Source organism: Dermacentor andersoni, chromosome 5 (assembly GCF_023375885.2).
Source record: "Dermacentor andersoni chromosome 5, qqDerAnde1_hic_scaffold, whole genome shotgun sequence".
NCBI classification, from domain to species: Eukaryota; Metazoa; Arthropoda; class Arachnida; order Ixodida; family Ixodidae; genus Dermacentor; species Dermacentor andersoni.
In genome coordinates, this window is record NC_092818.1 from 65,377,658 (window position 1) to 65,396,441 (window position 18,784).

The following is an 18,784-nucleotide window of genomic DNA, read 5'->3' on the forward strand; positions in this document are numbered from 1 at the left end:
ATGCGGGACGAATAATTTTGAGAATAAAAGCACAAGTAGGCCCAAAGCATTCAGGTGTTACTGTCATCCATGTACGATTTCTGCTGATGACTATGGTGATGCGTACTCCTCTGTTTCATTTCAATTCGATGCTCTTGCCATTTTTACTCTTTCGAGTCGCACATTTGCAGCGCTCCGTGCTTGCCGAGCTCTGAGAGTGGTCCAAACTAACTGATGTGAAGCCAAACATGTCCGAAATAACAGGAGTTTAAAATATCGAGAAATTTTCAGCAAGTAGGCGATTTCCTTGCTGCATGTCCCCCTTAATTCCTGAATTTTTAAACGTTCTTGGGTTATAACGAAATTTGGTGCCATCCAGAGATTCGTATCATTGAAATTATAGTGTGTATATACCGCTGCTTCAAGCATAGCAGTTAGAAGTGATGTGTCCAATTTTCGTCCTGGCCAACTTTTCTTTTTCTTTCAGGAAACATCAACAATTCTCTCATGGTCCTACGCACGTGCATTGAAATTCTGAGGGAAAACCAGACAACTGGGTCCAATAAGGTGACGTCTTGTTTCTCTGGCCTGGCCCAAGTGTACAGCTCCCAAACAGCATGATGCTTTTTAGAAATCTGACACATTCACTGTCTTTAGTATAGCCGTTAAGGGCCACAAACCTTTCATCACTGGCAGTTAGAAGCTTCTCCTTTTTCCTTCATTGTCTTCTGATTAGTCCATTTTCCAACAACTGCAGAAACCTAAGTGTGTAGTCCTAACGTCCTGTTACTATAAATTTTCCGTTTGCCAAAACTTGCAGATGGTGCCCTACAGAGATGCAAAGATCACCCATCTCTTCAAGAACTTCTTTGATGGTGAAGGCAAAGTGCGGATGATTGTCTGCCTGAACCCGCGGCCAGACGACTACGATGAGACCTTTGTGAGTAATGTAGCTGCTTACAACAAATCTCATTTGTAATCCTACACTGACCTGGGCCACAACAGCTACAGTCGACCACGAAAGTTTGGGACACAGTGTTCGTTACAAAGCTCAACTGCTGTAAATTCAGTTTAACGATGTAGTGGTCATTGCAACCTCAAGAGTAGTTCACTAAATAAAAAGGAGTATGCCTTAGCAGAGCAGAAATTCATGTATGTCGTGGCACCTCTAGGCCATAAACATTTTGGCTGGCAGTACATCCGCTAGTGTTAAATAATCTTCTTTTTTTTTAATTGTGATAGCAATTATATGGACACTCCGGGCGCATTTCTGCCCTCGCCGTGAAGTTCCGTATGAAAGCGTGGGAGAGCGAGCCGGCAAACGCAGTTCGATCTCGAGTGCAGGAGAGAGGAACGCAGCCCGGATGCGTGCCCTCTCCTGTGGCACGCAAGGCATGGAGATGAGGCGAGGGAGGAGGGGCGTTCTTCTCTGGCGGCTGCTACAGTGCCTTGATGTCCTCCTTGCCCACTGCTATGTACAGAGTGGAGACAACTGCAGTGTCTACTACGGCGTCGGCCACGCGAATCGTGGACGCCGTAGTAGACTCCTTTGGCTGACGTCATAGGGATGCATTGTCGGCGCTCGTGTCTTGAAAGCAGTCTGCGACGTGGCTAAAGTGCGTGCCTGCGGGGGCCTCATCTTCAAAGCGATCTGCTATGTTCTTGGAGTGCGCGTAGTGCCAGTAGCTTCGTATGCGCCATGCTTTCAACGTTTTGTACATGTTGAAGCGACAGATGCACGGAGGTCAGCTGGCTCGCGGCTGCTGCCACAGTGTTCCTAACTCCAGCGTTTTCAGACGGTTTCCGCTGTCATTGAGCGAGATGTATTCATGTTTACCTGTGTGCACGTGACACCGTGCTAGTTAATTTACTTAACACATTGACGGGCCAGTTGGTTTGAATCCATGATAAAAAGTGTAAGCGTGACTGAACAAGGACGCAGAAGCAGACACACATAGCGCTGCCTCTGTGCGTGTTTCTTTCTATGTCCTCATTGAGTCACGCTTACACATTCTATTGTTAATTTAGTTAGTAAACGAATCGAATCCCGGCCACGGCGGCCGCATTTCGATGGGGGCGAAATGCGAAAACACCCGTGTACTTAGATTTACGTGCACGTTAAAGAACCCCAGGTGGTCGAAATTTCTGGAGTCCTCCACTACGGCGTGCCTCGTAATCAGAAAGTGGTTTTGGCACGTAAAACCCCATAATAAAAAAAAAAATTTGTTAACGAATGCTTCCAAGTTCATACGGCCGATGAAACTACCATCCTTACTTCGTACAGCTATCTACTAATTTGCTATCACAATTGGTGCTTCGCCTTTCAATCGGCACTGCGAATCTTTCTTTTTTTCTTTTTTTTGAACATTTTCGGAAATTGATGTTGTGAGACTGGGTTCCTATTTATATCTGCTCTTGTGACTATGACACTCCGCTGTTGAGTGCGAGGTTAGGATTCAGTTCCTGTTTTTTGTGGCTGTATTTGAATAAGGCTGAAGCACCAGAATGCTCGTGTATTTAGATTTACGTGCACTTTAAGCATACCAGGTGGTTGCAATTAATCCCAAACGTCATTTGTCATAGCACCAATGTTGCTTCAGTAAGTGGAACCTCGTGAATCAAACTTTTAACTAGAAGAATAGTTAGTGGGTTGTTCTTGTAGCAGATTGACTGCTGTAGCTTGCTAGCTGTGCAAACTGTTGTAGAGAGCACTGGAGTTTCACGGATACGAATTTTTCCAAAGTTCTGGCCAAAGTCCATCGGCTTACATTGTGCTAAATTTCCAGTATTGTGAGCCGCCTTTTGCACTGCGGTGAATGATGCAGCAAGAAAAAGTGAACGTGCTTGTTTGGCTTTTTGTTTCCCAGCACGTGATGAAATTTGCGGAGATGGCTCAGGAGGTCCTGGTCCCATGCTCCACACCGACAACACCCGCCGCAACGCTGAATCTGCGTACCGGTCGCAGGCGGCCCATCTTGCCGCGTACAGCAAAGTTCGGCGGTGAGACATGCCTGTCTTGTTTTCTTTTTCCCTTTGTTTTTTTTTCCTACACCTCTCCTACCTCGACATTTATTCATCCGACGAGTGTAAAGCGTGCGCAGCCAGAGCGATGCTGCAGCACATGCTGTGGGAATGCACCGGTAGCGAGCAGCAGGAGTCCCCGACGAACGGGGTAGACATGGCAGTCTCGAACCGAGGGGCGCATTTGAAGGCGTGATCAACTGTGGGCCGTCCGGCACGCTGATGAAGCCGCCCGTGTCCAAGGACTCGGGCCATCACCTAGGCTGGCATGCTCATAGCCCCGCCCCACTCAAATCGCCGGACAGTTTTCACTCGATTTTCACTCGCTGACTCCTACACTCACTTGCAAAATCAAACTATCGCACACCGTCTGTTCTGTCTTTTCAGTCGACTTCTGTTAATTCGACCCTCATGGGACCGGCAAAATTAGTCGAATTATCCGACTGGTTGAATAAACAAAGCAGCAATACGTACTCGCTGCTGATTCATTTCGCAGTATTTCCCCGACTACACGCCCCCGAATCAAATGCACACCCGCTTTCATTGCACCCAAAGTAGCAAACTAACATAGAAATTACATTGAAGCTCCTAAATAAAGCGGCAATCTAATCTGCAACTGTTCACAGTAGAACCTTGTTCATACGTTCTGGAAAGAACCGTGAGAAAAAACATGCTAACCGGGACATTATACGATCTAAAGTAACTAAAAAAATTTGACTGACTCAACAAAACCCAGCCCTTCCAGAACATACTTTGAAACCCACAACACCAAACTGATCTATCAGCCGCTGAAGTTTTGGCACAAAATTCAAGAGAAACTTTTGTATTAATTTTTTTCTCACCAGTAATCGATGCTTTACCACCAAATGAGTAAAAACAGTTATGAAGGATTACTTGACCAGTATAAACACTTTATGTTGCTCTTTAATGTCTCTTTAACTTGGTTGACATTTTCTACCTGCTTACCATTACCCTGCAGGCAGCCTGAAAGAGCTTTCCACAATGCCACCTCCAGAAACGCCAAGGGAGGTGATCCGCATGCCGGAGCTGCAGAACTACTTGGTATGCCCCGTTTGTTTTGTTTATTGCTTTACACTATGTGTGGTATTTATACCGGGTATTATTTTTTAACTGGCAAGAATTTTTGAATATCACCATTGGCAGATCCCAAAAGCTTGTTTTGCAGCTCGGCAACTACGTTCTCAAGTTGGTACCATGTTTCAAAATACAGTGGAACCCCGATTATAAGACTTTCTTGGGACCACAAAAAAGTGTCATAAAATGTAGGCGTCATAAAATCCAAACATAAATTATGCCTATAAAAATATACTTATTTTGCGTGACGGATTTACGAGAAACCTCAATGTAAACTACTTACATACTCTGCAGGGCTTGGAAACCCAAATTACCTAAAAAGTAAATGCGATAAGAATGAATAAAGCATGGTTGGTACCTGTACAGCAGCATTAAAACGAACCTTTACACCACTCCACTGCCCACTGCCGCAATTCCTGCCAGCCGGCGCGAACTTTAAAAAAGGTCGGTAAGTTTCTTTTGGACGTTGTTTAATCCGTGAACCAAGAGCTTTCGCTCGAGTTGGGCAACGTCCAAAAGGAGGTCCTCAGCAGCGTCGCGTGAACAGATGAAGTTCCGCATGCTGTCTATGTGCCGTACCGCCTCAGCGAACGTGGTAGGCACAGGCACGGCATCTGTGGCGCCGTCCTCGTCCGATATCACAGCGGTGTCGGCACCAGGCAAAGCCTCCTCGATGGCGTCATCCAGCGACACCTCTCCGCAGATGAAGATGATCTGTGGATGCTTGTCAAAAGTTTTGCTTTTTTGACAGGCACACAACCACAGTTCAATTACGCTATGGATGTACATATTAGTGTAAGAGCAGGAACATTTGAATATGCGCACACAATATTTCGCAAGACTCAATGTGTATAACAATGCATCAAATTTTTAAATCTTATAAGTTTATTTACTTTTTTATTGTTGTTCTTCATGCATGAAGAGTACATATATACCAATGCAAAATATTTTTTTCTCACTTTACGGTCACCCTAAAAAAATGACGTTAAATTTTTTCGAGATAAGTCCCTAAGAACAATAGGAATCTGCAATAAAAAACGACCCTGGGCGGCCGCAGATGGCAAAAGAGATCGGCCCACAAAGGTTAACATTACAACTGCCCATTGTCATGGTAAAATTTGTACATACAGTCGCCGACTGAAAATACTGACTCGACAATGACTGCCAAAAAGTCTAAATAATAGGGAGTTCAAAATATTGCATTTGCCAGAAAATAAGTGACTTCATTCCACAAGTGGCCAAAATGAGTGCTGTATTCTTAGATTGGCACTTTTGGGGATATGAGTGATGACATTCTTGGCAGTGTCAAGCACACAGTCTTGTCACATTTCCACAAACCATGTTGCCTGTTGGCGCGTCTGGGTCTAATCGCGTGAAATAGTTAAACCTTGATATAATGGTCAGTAAAACCGGCTATTTCCTTAATTATATAGAAATTGCCTTTTATTGAAGTTCAATCCTTTATGCAAATAAGTACAGTCGCCAATGGATTTTTCTTACATGGAAGGGGCTGCAATATTTTCAGAATTATCGTGTAACCGGAAAAAGCAAATTTGAGTGCAAGAAGTCATTTGGTTGAATTTAAGTCGGTGACAAAAGATATGGTTTCATGCCGTGTTGACGATATTTTCATATCGGCAGTGTGAAGTGAAGCCAGCCACACTTTCGCATCCACTTTGCCTGTGCAGCTGATAATGTCACCCGCAATGAGGCTATGCTATTATTAAAAGCTCCAGCAACCGGGAGCGAATGCTTCGTCTGCCTCTCGCTTCAGTGGGTCTCCGAAACTCAAGGTTGTGCAACGTCCAGCGTTAAACATGCTGCAGGACTTAACTTGGCTAGACTTTGCACGTGCGGCCGATTATTCCGGTTTTTCCTTGTCGGCACAGATATAGGTGGTGGAGTTGGTGCCACTTGAAACTGCTTGAAAAAGTCGCCAGGGACCGTGTCGTCATTTAATTACTTAATTAAGAAACGCTGCAGGCACGCAACAAAATTGTCAGGACAAATGGCTTAGTTGGCTTGGCCTGCGGTTCGGGTGGGGTTGGCAACTACTGGATTGACAATTATTTAGTTTCGGTTTTGAAGAGATGCCGGTGACATGGCTGACAACCATGCCACTACGTATCAGCACAGCAATATTGCCATTTCTGCTTTACTTCGTGGCAAAATTAGCCTGTGGTCATGCACATGGTCAAATCGGTGTGTTTTAAGGTGTCTGAAACATCAGTTGGTCTTATACATTAAAGAGACACTAAAGAGAAATGCTGAATCAGTATGGACTGGTTAAGTAGGCTTTAAAGACTATTTCTGGTAATTTCTTGATAATGGGTTGATTACTGGCAGGTAACGTGGTGTCTAAATGTTAATCGGCTTGATTGCTAAAAAATTGCTTTAATTTTTCTTTGTAGCGACTGACACTTTCTTGATTCTTTCTTTTGCAAAGCTTACGGATCCCTCTGATGGTGAAGTTCTGCGGCGAATGGAGGAGTGGCTGTCCCAGACGATCATGCTCAGGAAGGAGACCAAAGCAAGCGACTTGGCCCTGGGTAAGTCTCGCTCGATTTCTTCACGTCGGGGTGCCCCTGCCTGTCGGGAGTAGGAAAAAAAACACTGCCACTTGTGTTCGAGCATTATGTGCAAGTATGCAAAAGACGCTTGGGTAAAGGTGTGGCTCACAAAGCCAGCACATATATTATGCAATACAGTTGCAGTGCAGGGTGCTGGGTAACAGGAGCGGCTCGGGTGCAATTTTTTTTGTCTTTGTAGGTTACAGTGAGGAGGGTGTGGTTGGGCGAGAGATGGCACATGGGGATTTGTAGGAAAGTTTTTCAAGCATGCCCTGACATTTTGCCTCTGTAGAACAGGGAGTCTAAAGAGGCATGCATTAGATGCCTCGCACAGATGGGCCATGAATAAACATTGCATGCCTTCAGAGCGGCACAATTTGTGTTTCATTGTGAGTAGCTGAAGCCTGAAGGCAAAAGCGGGGATGGAAGAACACACAGACAAGGAGTTGCTAGCTCTTGGCCATGTCTGTCCTTTCGTCCCTGTTTTTTACTTCACTCTCTGACAGATAAATACAGTAAGACTTCTGTTGCTTTGACTCCGGTTAATTTCATTTTTCGTGAAATTTGATCCTGGCTGAAGGTTCCATCCCCGGCGCCCATGCATTTCTATGGGCCCACTCGTTTTGTTATTTCGATACTAAAATTGGCATTTGCTGGCCAATTTGAACTTGAACAGGTCAGCACGCCTGACCCCAATGGCGATCCCAATAACGACCCCTTTAGTGGCAGCATCTGTCTTGGCTGAACTTAGCAGAGAGTGAATGCATTGAATTCTCCTGTCAAAAGCACCTATTTTCAGCCAGCCATAGACAGATTTTCTAGCAATAACAGTAACACACTATGCCTGATTATGGTATTTACCCTATTTGAATGGGCACTTTTGTTTTCCAAAGGAATTGGGCCGAAAATTGCCTGCGCGGTCCCATCATATACAAAACCAAAACCGCTGTTGCACCGTTCGTATGCTTTGCCGCTTAACATGGCATATTGCGATGAAGCTGACTTTAGGAAACCGACCACCATTCTAAAAATCACGTGCACATTAGATTTCTACTTTACTTAGGCGCTTTGAATCATTTCTACATAGTTTTCTACATTGGATACCTTGAAAGTGGGTGCACATCTGGTTCAGAAGCTTGTTCAACTCCTGCAAATGCTGCTAAATGAACAGGCAGTGTGGCTTGGTGTGTTTTTCTGCATCTTGTTTATTTCAACCTGCCGGATTTCGTTGGTCCCTTCACAATCAAATTAATGGAAGTGAAATGTATTGCATTGAACAGTCACGACAGCCCGTTTGACCCACTAGGTGATGCACTGAACTCTCTAAAAGACTTTCAATCTGACCTTCAATTAACCGTGATAAAAGACAGACATAAGCATTGCTTTCAACACTTTTATCACCCAAACAAAGCTTCACTAGACTGATTCCAACTGGTGTATATAGGATTTGCATAATCTTTTTCTCTACCTTTCCAGTTGATGACCTCAGGAGGCAGATCATACAGATGGAAGCTGAGAATGGGGTGTTGAAAGAGGTATGACAACAAGAAAGCGTAAACACAAGTGCCATTTCTTTGTCTTTGAACTTTGCTGAAGCTGAGATGGAGTGTGTTAGTGTTTAGTCTAAATGTTTTTTGGAAGTTACTTTTGTAGAGGGTAGTATTGTATTTCTAGAGGGTATAAGGTATTCCACTCAGCTGTACAAGTTTCTTCAGGAAGTGCAGAAAGTGGCTTTGTCGGTGCTACAGCGTGCCTATGTTCATAAACCTATGTTGCAGTACTAAAGAAACCACTCTATCAAAGTTTGAAGTGTGTAAATTAAATAAGCCGTTGTTTTAGTTTAAGTGAAACCTAGGTACACTGTTAGGTGCTGAGCAAGTTCGCAAGCTCTGCAGTCTCTGCTTAGATTTACTCTGTGGCCGGCACAGCTCCAGAGCTGTGACAGTTAGGCACAGTGTCTCACTGACTGTGGTGCCAGTGCTGTCGAGAACAAGGTTGTAGGCTTGATCCCCAATCATGACGGCTGTATTTTGATGTATGTGGAACACAGAAATACTCTGTGTGCTCTCTGCACCACATTACCTTTAAATGGTCGGAATTAATACAAAGCCTTCTGCAGCAGTGTCTTGTTGCCTATGGCACAGTATTACTCATTAAACTCTATTAATGAAGTAATTACAAACTTTTTAATGCTTGCCTGACTGCTGTCTTTCAGAGTGCACAAAATTGCTTGCTTAATTAGAGAGCACCTTTTGGAGACTGTCTGCGTTGTCATCGCGCCATGCCTGCTCTTTTAGACAAGTTTTACTGCCCTATTTCGATAGATTTCAAATGTCGTTTTGTGTCTTGTTACTGTAGATTGCAAGTATGGTCTTGTGAAAGGTAGCATTGGTGTACAGCGCACGAAGTAGCACAAAATGGCAAGAGAAATGCGTACTGGCTTTTCACAAAGCTACGCAGTAGAAGCGAGATTTGTCCTTGTCTGCTTACTGGACTAGCCATTGCACTGCCCTTCTTGGACAGGTTAGTCACTCTACCAAGTGAACTAACCAGAGGCTGTATTCTCGGTTGGGGATACTCCTGCATGACGTGGCATCTGACGCAACGCCTCACAGGAGCGACTGTCATTTTGTCCCCCGGGCAATCAGCATCCACTGAAAGTGGTGTATCCCGAAAAGTGATCAACTGAAAGTATCGCTCCAGGAAGTTGGCAGGCTGCGGACCACGTATGTACTGAAAATTGGTTATATATTTGGTTTGTTAGCTTGCCGCCTCCCTCTTTAGCTCACTAGCTGGACTGCCCCAGAAAAGTAGCAGTTTGCTCTGTAGCAACGTTGACGTTGCTTCTCGCTGTCATTCCAGCAACCAGTTGCACTGGACAGTGGCCTGAAGTGCAACCTTTCATTCTTTTAATTTCTTTCTTGTGCAGCTGTCTTCTTTCCAGTAGATGCCAACTTTACCTTTCATGAAACAACCTTCACCTTGTGAGCTTTTCCAAAAGCAATCTGATTATGTCTGTCTTCAGAGCCTCGCATGGAATCCAAGGTTTGACAGCAATCAGTCTGGCTGTGGTAATACATTGAAAGAGTGTGAAGTGATCTTGAATGATTGTGAACAAGGCTCCCGTATGGGGAGCCAAACGTAATTATATTTTCAGTTCTTTTGGTCGTATCTATTCATGTTTCTTCAGAGCCTCGCATAGTAAGGAGAAATTTGTGATGACGTGAGCCAGTCCAAGGCGCTCGAGGTGCAGATGGCTGAGTGCGGGCCCTTGCCGTGCACTGATGAGTTTTGCTCTGCTGTCTTTTTTTCTGCACAGGAGCACAAGGTACTGCGGATGGACCTCAAGGCTCGGGAGCAGCAGGTGATTCTGCTCGAGAAGAAACTGTCCAACGCAGAGCAGTCCGTCCAAGCCCTCAACCTGGAGCTGGAAGGCATGTTTCGCCAGAAGAAGACTGTGGAGAACATGGTCAGTGACGTGGACATTTGTTTTATATGTCTTTGTGGAAACATCTGAAAAGTATACGAGAGGACTGTCATAAGTGCACTACCATAGAGAACGGGTGAACAAATGGAAACACTGCAGGAGGTGCCCGGATGCTGCCCAAACTGTAGCAAACCACAGGTGCCAGTCCTCGCCTTGATTTCATGCTAGCAGTGCTCACAGCCCCTCTGTCGGAAATTTTTTTTATATATTATACAGTCAAACCACGGTATAACGAATCATGCAGGACTGCCGAAAATTGTTCGTTATTCTGAAGGGTCGTTCAAGTGAAAGCCGCAAAATTAACGATTTCGTCCATCAGTTCACAAGTTGTCACCATTTGAGCTATCCACGAAAATGTCGCCATTGGCTCTCGGCCCGCGCTGTTGCTATTTTCCATAGATTCTGTCCCTGCACACCACTGAAGCACCGTCTCATGAGAGTGATGTGCGCAAAGCAGATGCTGACGCTGAGAAAATTACTGACAAAAAGGAGGCTCCATGTCACTTCTGAAGCGCAATGTTTCTTGTTTGTTTGTTCTCGCATTCCTTGCTGTGGACACTGCAGCTGTCTTGCACGAGGTGGACACATGAACTGTGCCAAAATGCAGGGGTGCGTAAACGGCACTATCTGAAAGGGATCCTATGGAATCGCCGCAAGTACAGAGGTTACATTCCTCCACGTGCGTAGCTAGTATGGCAGTAGCAAAAAGCGTGAAAGGAAGAGGCATGCGTAGAAAAGACAAGGAAAAGACTTGCCTTCGTCGCTAGGTGACACTTGCCTAGACGGAACATGCGCTCGGAAAACCCAATGCGTCGTCACTTCTGCATGAATATATAAAAGAAAGTTCTTGGTCATCTTTTTTTTTTTTTTTAATTATTGAGCGCCATCTCGGGTTTTCCGAACACGTGCACCACGGTGTCTGCTGCCTGCGCTAGCCTACTGTTTCGGCTGCCGTGATGAATACATGAAAATGTAAGAATCGCTGATTTCTGAATAATTATTTGTAGTACCAAGGCGTCGTTAACATAACACTGAAACTAAATAACGATCCTTATTCTGAAAAGTTCTGTATTCTGAAGTTCATAGTGCTGAAATATTTTTACATTTAGACCATTTGAAGTCGGCAGGAGATTTCTGAAAAGTTCAGTAATCTGAAAAGTTTGTTAATGTGGTGTTCGTAGTAACAAGGTTTTACTGTATTCAGGGTGTCTACCAACCGGGAGTTCTCGGGGATTTTGAATAGTCAGGAAATACTCTGGGAATTTGTGCTTCTGTCAGGGAAAATTAGCTGAAATTTCGTTGAAAGGGAACGAAAGTCACGGTAATACTAGCTCGAGTAATAGAGAGGAATCGTAATAAATCATCTTTGACGTGCTGTGTTGTTAGCTGGAGGAGTTGCCGGTGTACAGTCAATGACACTTTCCTAATGCCCGATAGTTCGGACGGCTTCGCGGCACCGCCACGTACCCCATAGAGCCTATGGATAAGAACATCTAAAATTTCGGGTGCAAGAACCCTTTGCCGTCTGATTTTCCAGGCTTTTCCCTGACCGCAGATCCGAAATGGCATTAATCAATGCCACCGCCGCCGCCATTTCAATTACCTCGCCGCCTCGAACAACGCTCTTTCACGCAGATCCGCTGGTAGCTGTAGCAGTATGTATTCTGTAATTATACATGTGTTCACCCGCTGTCTCCTGTCGCAGTATGAGCACCACTATACCAAATAAGTGTATCGGCAGGCCTTCAAAGCTTTTTCAGATGCATCTGCGGTGAGTTCAGCCCTTGAGGACAATAAAAGCCATGCATTCATTTTTTTCCAACTGCCTGATTTTTCGGACGTTTTCACGGCTCTTATGGAGTCCAAAATATTGGACGATGACTGTACAACTCTCCAAGAGGATGCTTCAAATAGTCCGTAGGGTCAACACACGGCGGAAGAAGGATGAGGACAGAAAGGACCTATGCACTGAGGAATGAACGGGAAAGGAAGCATGCTGCCGCTTCTTTGAAGGAGCTTTAGCTCAAGAAACAGTGTTGGCTGACGCCGAGATGCAGGTGTCCCTAATACAAACCAAAATATCATAAAAACCCGCGTGTAGTACAAATCCAATCTGTGAAACACCGCGTCCTTGAACAGCTTGTTCACGCAAACACCTAAAGGCTGCAGCTGAGTTCACTGCCAGATTTGCGCAACAGCCTCTTCACTGAACCAGCCAAATGGCAACGAAATGCATCCAGCGCGAGGATGAGCGGGAACTACAACAGTGCGCTGGGCCGCCTACACCAGATGGACTTTATCCAGTCGAGCACAAGAGTCTCATTCATCCAGCCTTTCTCATGGCATATCACGACCACATTTTTTGGCAGCTCCTCACCTTTAGGCACTGTCTTGCGCTTGAAGACGACATAGGGCATTAGCTTGTTTCCGTCTGCCGTGCACGATAACATGACGGTAACTTGCGTTTTCTCATTGCCAGTGGACTGGACATAAACTTGTTTAGAGTCCTTTTCATGCACGGTGAGGGGCGATGGCATGTCCAGATAAACCGGCATTTAGTCAGCATTGCCGATTTGCCCTAGCTGGAAGTTCTTGGATTGCGCAGCGAAATAGCCTGTCGCTGAAAAGCCACAAGCAACTCTTTGAATAATTTGGGCAGCTTTTGCGAAATCGACGTAAGGAAAATCCAGCACGGCAGATGTAGCAAAAAATCCAGTGCTTGCTAGCTTTGAAGGCGGAGCTCAGTAGCCCTTTTTCTCTTGCAAGCTCCTTAGCTTTTGCCTGCATAAGCTCCACGCTCACGGCTAGATGCGCAGCTCGCTGTTGGCGTATGAATTCCGTCAGGGCGAGTTTGATTTCAGGGAATGTCCCACTCTTTGGTCCGCGAAAGCTTCTTCGCGTTCCGCTGCACGCGAAAAGGGCTTCCTTCAGTCGACGTCATCTGCGAATGCTTGCCTCAGTGACGCGAAACTGCCTCCCGGCCACACTGTTGCCAATCTCGTGTGTGGCCAAAATAACCTTCCTCTTGAAAGCAGCACAGTACTGTTTTCGGAGTCAGGACATCTTCGTCCTTCAATGTGGAATAAAAAAGATGCACTTCGCGTAGCGTGTTTTGCACGTGTGCTGCCAAGGTGCACACTCAACAATAAACGATGCTGTAGTCTCGCAACAAAAAGTAAGCCAAGCCATAGCCATGCAGCAATAACAAAACCAATATTTCTAGCCTAAATTCGACTGAAATTTTTGTTCGGATCTGCATATAGTACAAACCAAAAATTTGGGACACTAATAATAGGAAGAAAACCTCGTATTACACGTGGGTTTTTTATGGTAAACTCTTTAAAGCAGTGAAACATGACACTGAGGCGTTGAGCGCTGGCTGTGGGAGTATGTTGGGACAGTTGAGGTTACCAGCTGTTGAGAGAATCTCTCTTGTGACAAAGTTTGGGTCTCACACCAATGAGCTTGCTATCAGTTGATGTAGCTTATCTTCGAAAATATTTGCTTCTGTACACATCTCCTTTTTGTTCGTACTTGAGAATGTTCAACAATGGGTCTTACCATTTTTTCGAAGATATATATATATTTTTGCTGTGCATTTTACTAAACCCTCCCTTCTGCTTTCTTTTTGAGTGAAATAAGCACTCCTCCTTACTATTCAAACTGGATCAAGTCTTCAATTTAACATGCTTACTACAGAGTGACACCATCGGGCGACATGGTGTCAGCCCGTCTTGACATAAAACAAAGTTCTGTGTTACTCAGGGAATCTTGCAAAGGCACTTGGGGAAAACCTGGAAAGCTCAGGGAATTTGGAAATGTACAGGGTGTCTACCAACTTGACATTTTCTCGTGGCAAAACTGTCAGTCATGGGCAGATTTTTCAGATGCCAGATTTTCACTGGTGCACACAAGAGTTGGGTCACGGTCGAGAGCATACGTACATTTCTGTCCTTAACTACGCTACTGGCAAACATGCTTCTGCTGTTTGGTAGCACTGGTGATATGATCAACGCTGTCCTCTCTGTGTGCAGCTGGATGAAAAGCAGATGCAGCTGAACAAGGAGGCCATGGAGAAAGTCCAGATGCATCACCGGATGCAGGAGCAGATCCAGCTGGAGAGGGAGAGGATGAAGCGGGCCATGGTAGGGTGCTTGTGCAATCCCGTGTTGTTCCTGCATTAGAGACATCTTAACTGTTCGTAGAAGCTACTGTGTTCTACTGTTCTATTTAAGCAACCTGCCAAGTATTCATTTGTGCTGTTAGGTATGTTCCTTACTTGCTGCAGTGGCTACAACAACCTGCTGTTGAGTGTAGGGTCATGTGATCAATTATGATATAGTGTATATGCACAAAGAATCAAAAGTAGTTGAAATGAATCTGAAATCCTATCCACTATGGCCTCCCTTGTAGTCCCAGCATTGCCTTAGGGCGTCGAACCTTATTTGATCAATAATTTCCACATGCAGAAACACTAATTCCAGCTTGTGGGCGCGGGTGTGGTTCATGCAACTTTTTTCCACACTGAAATACAATTGAATCTTGTAGGGAAATACTTCAGACATTGGTCGAGATGACTGTAGTGTGTTCAAGTGGTGTTTCGGTGTATAAATGTACCACTCGCAGAACCAGCTGCTTGCCGACAAGCAGGCCGAGCTGGAGGCCAAGCTTAGCGTGAACCATGAGAAGTTCCGCATCCTGCGTGAAGTGCTCAACGGGGCAGACTGGGACGCGCCCGAGCCGTCTGCACCTCCCGCACCAGCGGAGAGCGGCGTGATGACCCGCTCTGCTGCTGCCAGTGAGTCCTGATCTGCTGGAGAGTCGCACTGCTTTTAGTCAAACATCGGTGGAGCTGCTTGCGGGTTCGCTGGGAATGCATGGCTGCTGCTTGTGTGATTGGGCAGTTGACTGCTTGAGCCAATCGAGGAATTCCTGTGTTACACAGATTTGTGCCTGCTCACCTCTGCATGCTTTTTCTTCTTCTTTTTTAGTTAATGAGCTGTCGCTGCAGCAGAAGATTTATTGCTTTGACATCCTTTGTTTGAACGTGCATGTGCAGCTGCTTCACATGTTGTACATATCTGCAGTTTCTGTTACAACTGTTAGTCTAGTGATTTTACTCCGGTGGCATTGATTTAGGCACCAATCATGTCCACTGATTTTATTGAGTCCTTCGTTTAATGCGTGCAATATATTTAAACCCCTGCCTGCCTCTGTATTATGTTTGTGTGAGCCATTTTATCATCATGTAGTATTGAACGTGCTTTCACTGCATTTTCTTGTAAGGCTTTTTATCAATGTGCTGCAAATGTAACAATGCATTCATGAAATGGGTGATCACCCCCATTTATTTATTTTTTTTTTCTTAACCTAGGCATGCTCTTGTGACTTCAAGCGACTTAAAAATTGCGTGCATGCATTGACGGTATTTTGAGGTATTTGCCTGCGCATGTCAGCAGAATGGGAACTTTTTGGGTGCGCATGTAATTTTATTGCACAACGTGTACATTGTCAATGTGAACATGTTTAGCTTTTCTTGGCATGCCAGACAAGCAGGACAAAAAATGACCTTCATTCAGAGACCTAGTTTGCATAGTGGCTGTTGGCTTGGTGTCGTTGTGAAACAAGCTGAATAGAAATTTTGCCTATTTTAGCATGCGCTGCTGTATTTGTGTAATTTAGCACTGGTAAAACAATAATTCTGTGCTGTTACATAAAAAAAAAAAAGCTTAGTACCTGCATCAGAACAATTTCTATGCACTATAAAAAGACAAGTGCTGCCTTCTGTATGGAATGTTATGTAGCAGTTTCGTCTTGGGCCTTTGCAACTGTATAATTTAGCACGATGAAGTGCTTGTGAGCATTTCATTGTTGAGCCACTGGGTTAAGGTTCCTTCATTTATTTCACTTTTAGAGCTGTTTTTAAGCTGAAATGCCTGCATCAAACTTTTATTGCTGGATACTCGCATGTGCGAAGTATATGGAAATGGTTACTGTGAGACGTCTGAACTGACTGACTTCTTGGCATGTATAGTCGCTTACTTGCTCGGAGAAAATAAAATGGCAATAAGCTGCCACTGAAATTTTAAGCCTTGCATGCCACTGATGGTGGAGCTGCTAAGTCTGTCCTCCATGTGAATCGAGAGTTGCTGTTCTACCCCTAATGCAAAAGTGACGCGATAGCTGGTGCATGACTATGTACGCAGCAAGTCTTGAATTGTTTCGTCTGCTATCAGTTGGTGTAAATGTTAATGGACTCATTGCTCTTCAGAAAAATTTCAGTGTTAACTAGTCAGTATCATCTTTCATGGGGATGGTACTCCCCGGTGGCAAAGACATGACTTTTTCTCCCTGTCTTTCGCAATGTACCACTGACTTCATTTCGATTCCTTCACCTTGCTTCTAGTGTATAGGTAAGCTATAGACATTAGCAAATTATAGCAACTAGCAGCACAACCGTGCTATTTAGATGCAGCATTCTTCTCTTCTGTAACATCAGCGTAGTGTCCGAGAGGCAAAATCTCTGATGGCACTTTCGGAGTCCAGAGTTCGAATTCATGTGGAGCACTGCTCGTTGCGTGCTTCATAATTTCTTGCAAAGTAATTTGGGTTTCCCGCATTGGTAACCAACAGACATCAAGACATCATAGCAGGTACTGTTGCGGGATCGCTCTTGAGAAGCAGCAGGGTGGCTGAATTGCAGGTGCACATACAGTTAAATCTCGATATAACCAACTTTAATATAACGAAATGGTGTAAGTATGAGATTTCAATATAACGAAATTTAACTCCGCCAGAAAGGAATGCCGAGACAATAAATGGAAACTTCCGCAGATGCAGGTGGTCAAATGACTGAATTACAAGCGGCTGCTTACAAACGCAGCTCAAATCTCGCACGGCGCGACAAGAGCGAGTAAGTTGGCTTGCGCCGCGATTTCTGCCGTGCGTTGTGGTCATGGCTGCGCATGGCTGTAAGCGTGGCCGAGTGCAGCTGTGCCCCCTTCTTTAGAGGTAATCTGCTGCGTGTGCAAACACTGGGCGTGCCGAGATGGCGTGGCATCGCGTAAACTACCTTCTCGCGCTTTTAATATTGTCACGTGGTAGTGACGGTGAAGAAAAGCAGCAATACGGTGGAATACAAAACTAGCTTTTATTGGGCGAACCTGTGCCCACAGAAACAGGCTACACTTGTAGCACAACGATAGCGGCGAACACGGTCGGCGATCGTCGGAAATCTGATCAGCGGGTCAAGCACGTCCGCTTTTATACAGCAGTCGTCGAATGTTCCAGACTAATCGTTCGGACCCGCGTACCTTCCACAAAATTCTACACCATTCGCGTCACACGATGAAATCAGATAACACAAAGTTCGGCGACAACAGATAGCTGGGTAGAAGTATCGATAACTTTCCAGTAACTTCGGATACATGCAGACGCGTCCCGCGCTGTGCGATTACATTTGTTAGGTGGCGAAACGTGGTCGCCCGATAAAGATAAGTACACGTGTCAATATTGGAGGTTGCGTAATCTCGAGTTTCGGTAACTTGTCAGAGCAAGAGGCAGACAAAGCATTCGCTCCCCACTGCCAGCGCTTTTCACGACTGCGTTGTCCCAGTGCGGGCGGCTCTATCAGCCGCAGGATCAGTGCAAGCGAAAGTGTGGCTGGCTTCACTTAATTTGTACCGCCTATGTGACGACATTGTCGATTTGGCATGAAACCGTAATTCGTCGCAGACTCCCAAATTCATCAGTTTTCTCATCCAAATTTGCTGTTTTCGAATGCCCGATAATTCGGATAATTCTGCGGCCCCTTTCTGTGTAAGAAAAATCAATCGGCGACTGTACTTATTTGCATGAAGTGTCTAATTTCAGTACAACAAAATTTCACTAACAAAGCAAATAGCTGATTTTGCCTACTTTGTTATATTGGGGTTCAACTGTTCTCTTTCCGTGAATCCTCCGGTTTTGCCTGCGGCCTTGTGGTAAATTAATGAATCTCATTCCTGGTGTTGTGTTCCTACAATGGTAACCTTTCTTTGGTTGAAATGCTCTTCGCAGCAAAGGTGAAAGACTCTGGGTAGTTCAAGCGTACAAAAGGGCATTTATTGCTCGTATTATACGATGTCAGCAAGCCGGAATACAAGGAATCTTTGCTCGGTGGTGAAGCGCCACTAATTTAACCAAAATTTGACTGTCCGAGTGAGTGTTCTCCACTTTCGGGCCTGCGCTCTGAAGTCAATTGGGAAGGAGGCCATTGGTGACTCATCGCTGGCGCGCTCTCATTGGTGTCATTTGCTCTGCCTTTTTCGCGTTTGCACCGCGTTCGCGACTCACCCTGGCCGTTGACCGCTGAATTTGGAGCGCGCGACTTTGAAGGAGCAGGTCAATCGACACGCACGTAAATGCGGCACATTAAGCGAGCTTAATAATGAGCGTTCGGTGCCTTTCTTAGCATTTTTATGTCAAGTATTGAAATGTAATGCGGGGGGCAACTTCTCACTTCTATTTTTGGTTAAAAAAACTTGCGTTGCATTCGGGTAAATAAGGTATTTCGTTGTCGTTGAGGCGACCGGCAACGTCCCGATCGATGTGGATGTATTCGTCCAGCGGCACGTCCAAAGGCAGAAGTCTG

The 18,784-nt window shown here is 45.1% G+C and overlaps 1 protein-coding gene across 2 annotated transcripts in view; it reads left to right on the forward strand.

Annotated features, from left to right (window-relative positions):
• Positions 1 to 18,784, forward strand: part of pav (kinesin family member pavarotti) — a 62,360-nt gene that overhangs the window by 22,624 nt on the left and 20,952 nt on the right. For both annotated transcript variants that reach the window (XR_008612523.2, XM_050178007.3), the window contains exons 9-17: positions 467 to 546; positions 800 to 919; positions 2,847 to 2,979; positions 3,980 to 4,062; positions 6,542 to 6,644; positions 8,142 to 8,200; positions 9,985 to 10,134; positions 14,187 to 14,297; positions 14,779 to 14,950. Coding sequence is in view for 1 of the 2 variants with exons in the window: in XM_050178007.3 (XP_050033964.1) it covers positions 467 to 546; positions 800 to 919; positions 2,847 to 2,979; positions 3,980 to 4,062; positions 6,542 to 6,644; positions 8,142 to 8,200; positions 9,985 to 10,134; positions 14,187 to 14,297; positions 14,779 to 14,950 (1,011 nt within the window). In the remaining variant the exon portion in view is untranslated. The remainder of the gene's footprint in view (positions 1 to 466; positions 547 to 799; positions 920 to 2,846; positions 2,980 to 3,979; positions 4,063 to 6,541; positions 6,645 to 8,141; positions 8,201 to 9,984; positions 10,135 to 14,186; positions 14,298 to 14,778; positions 14,951 to 18,784) is intronic.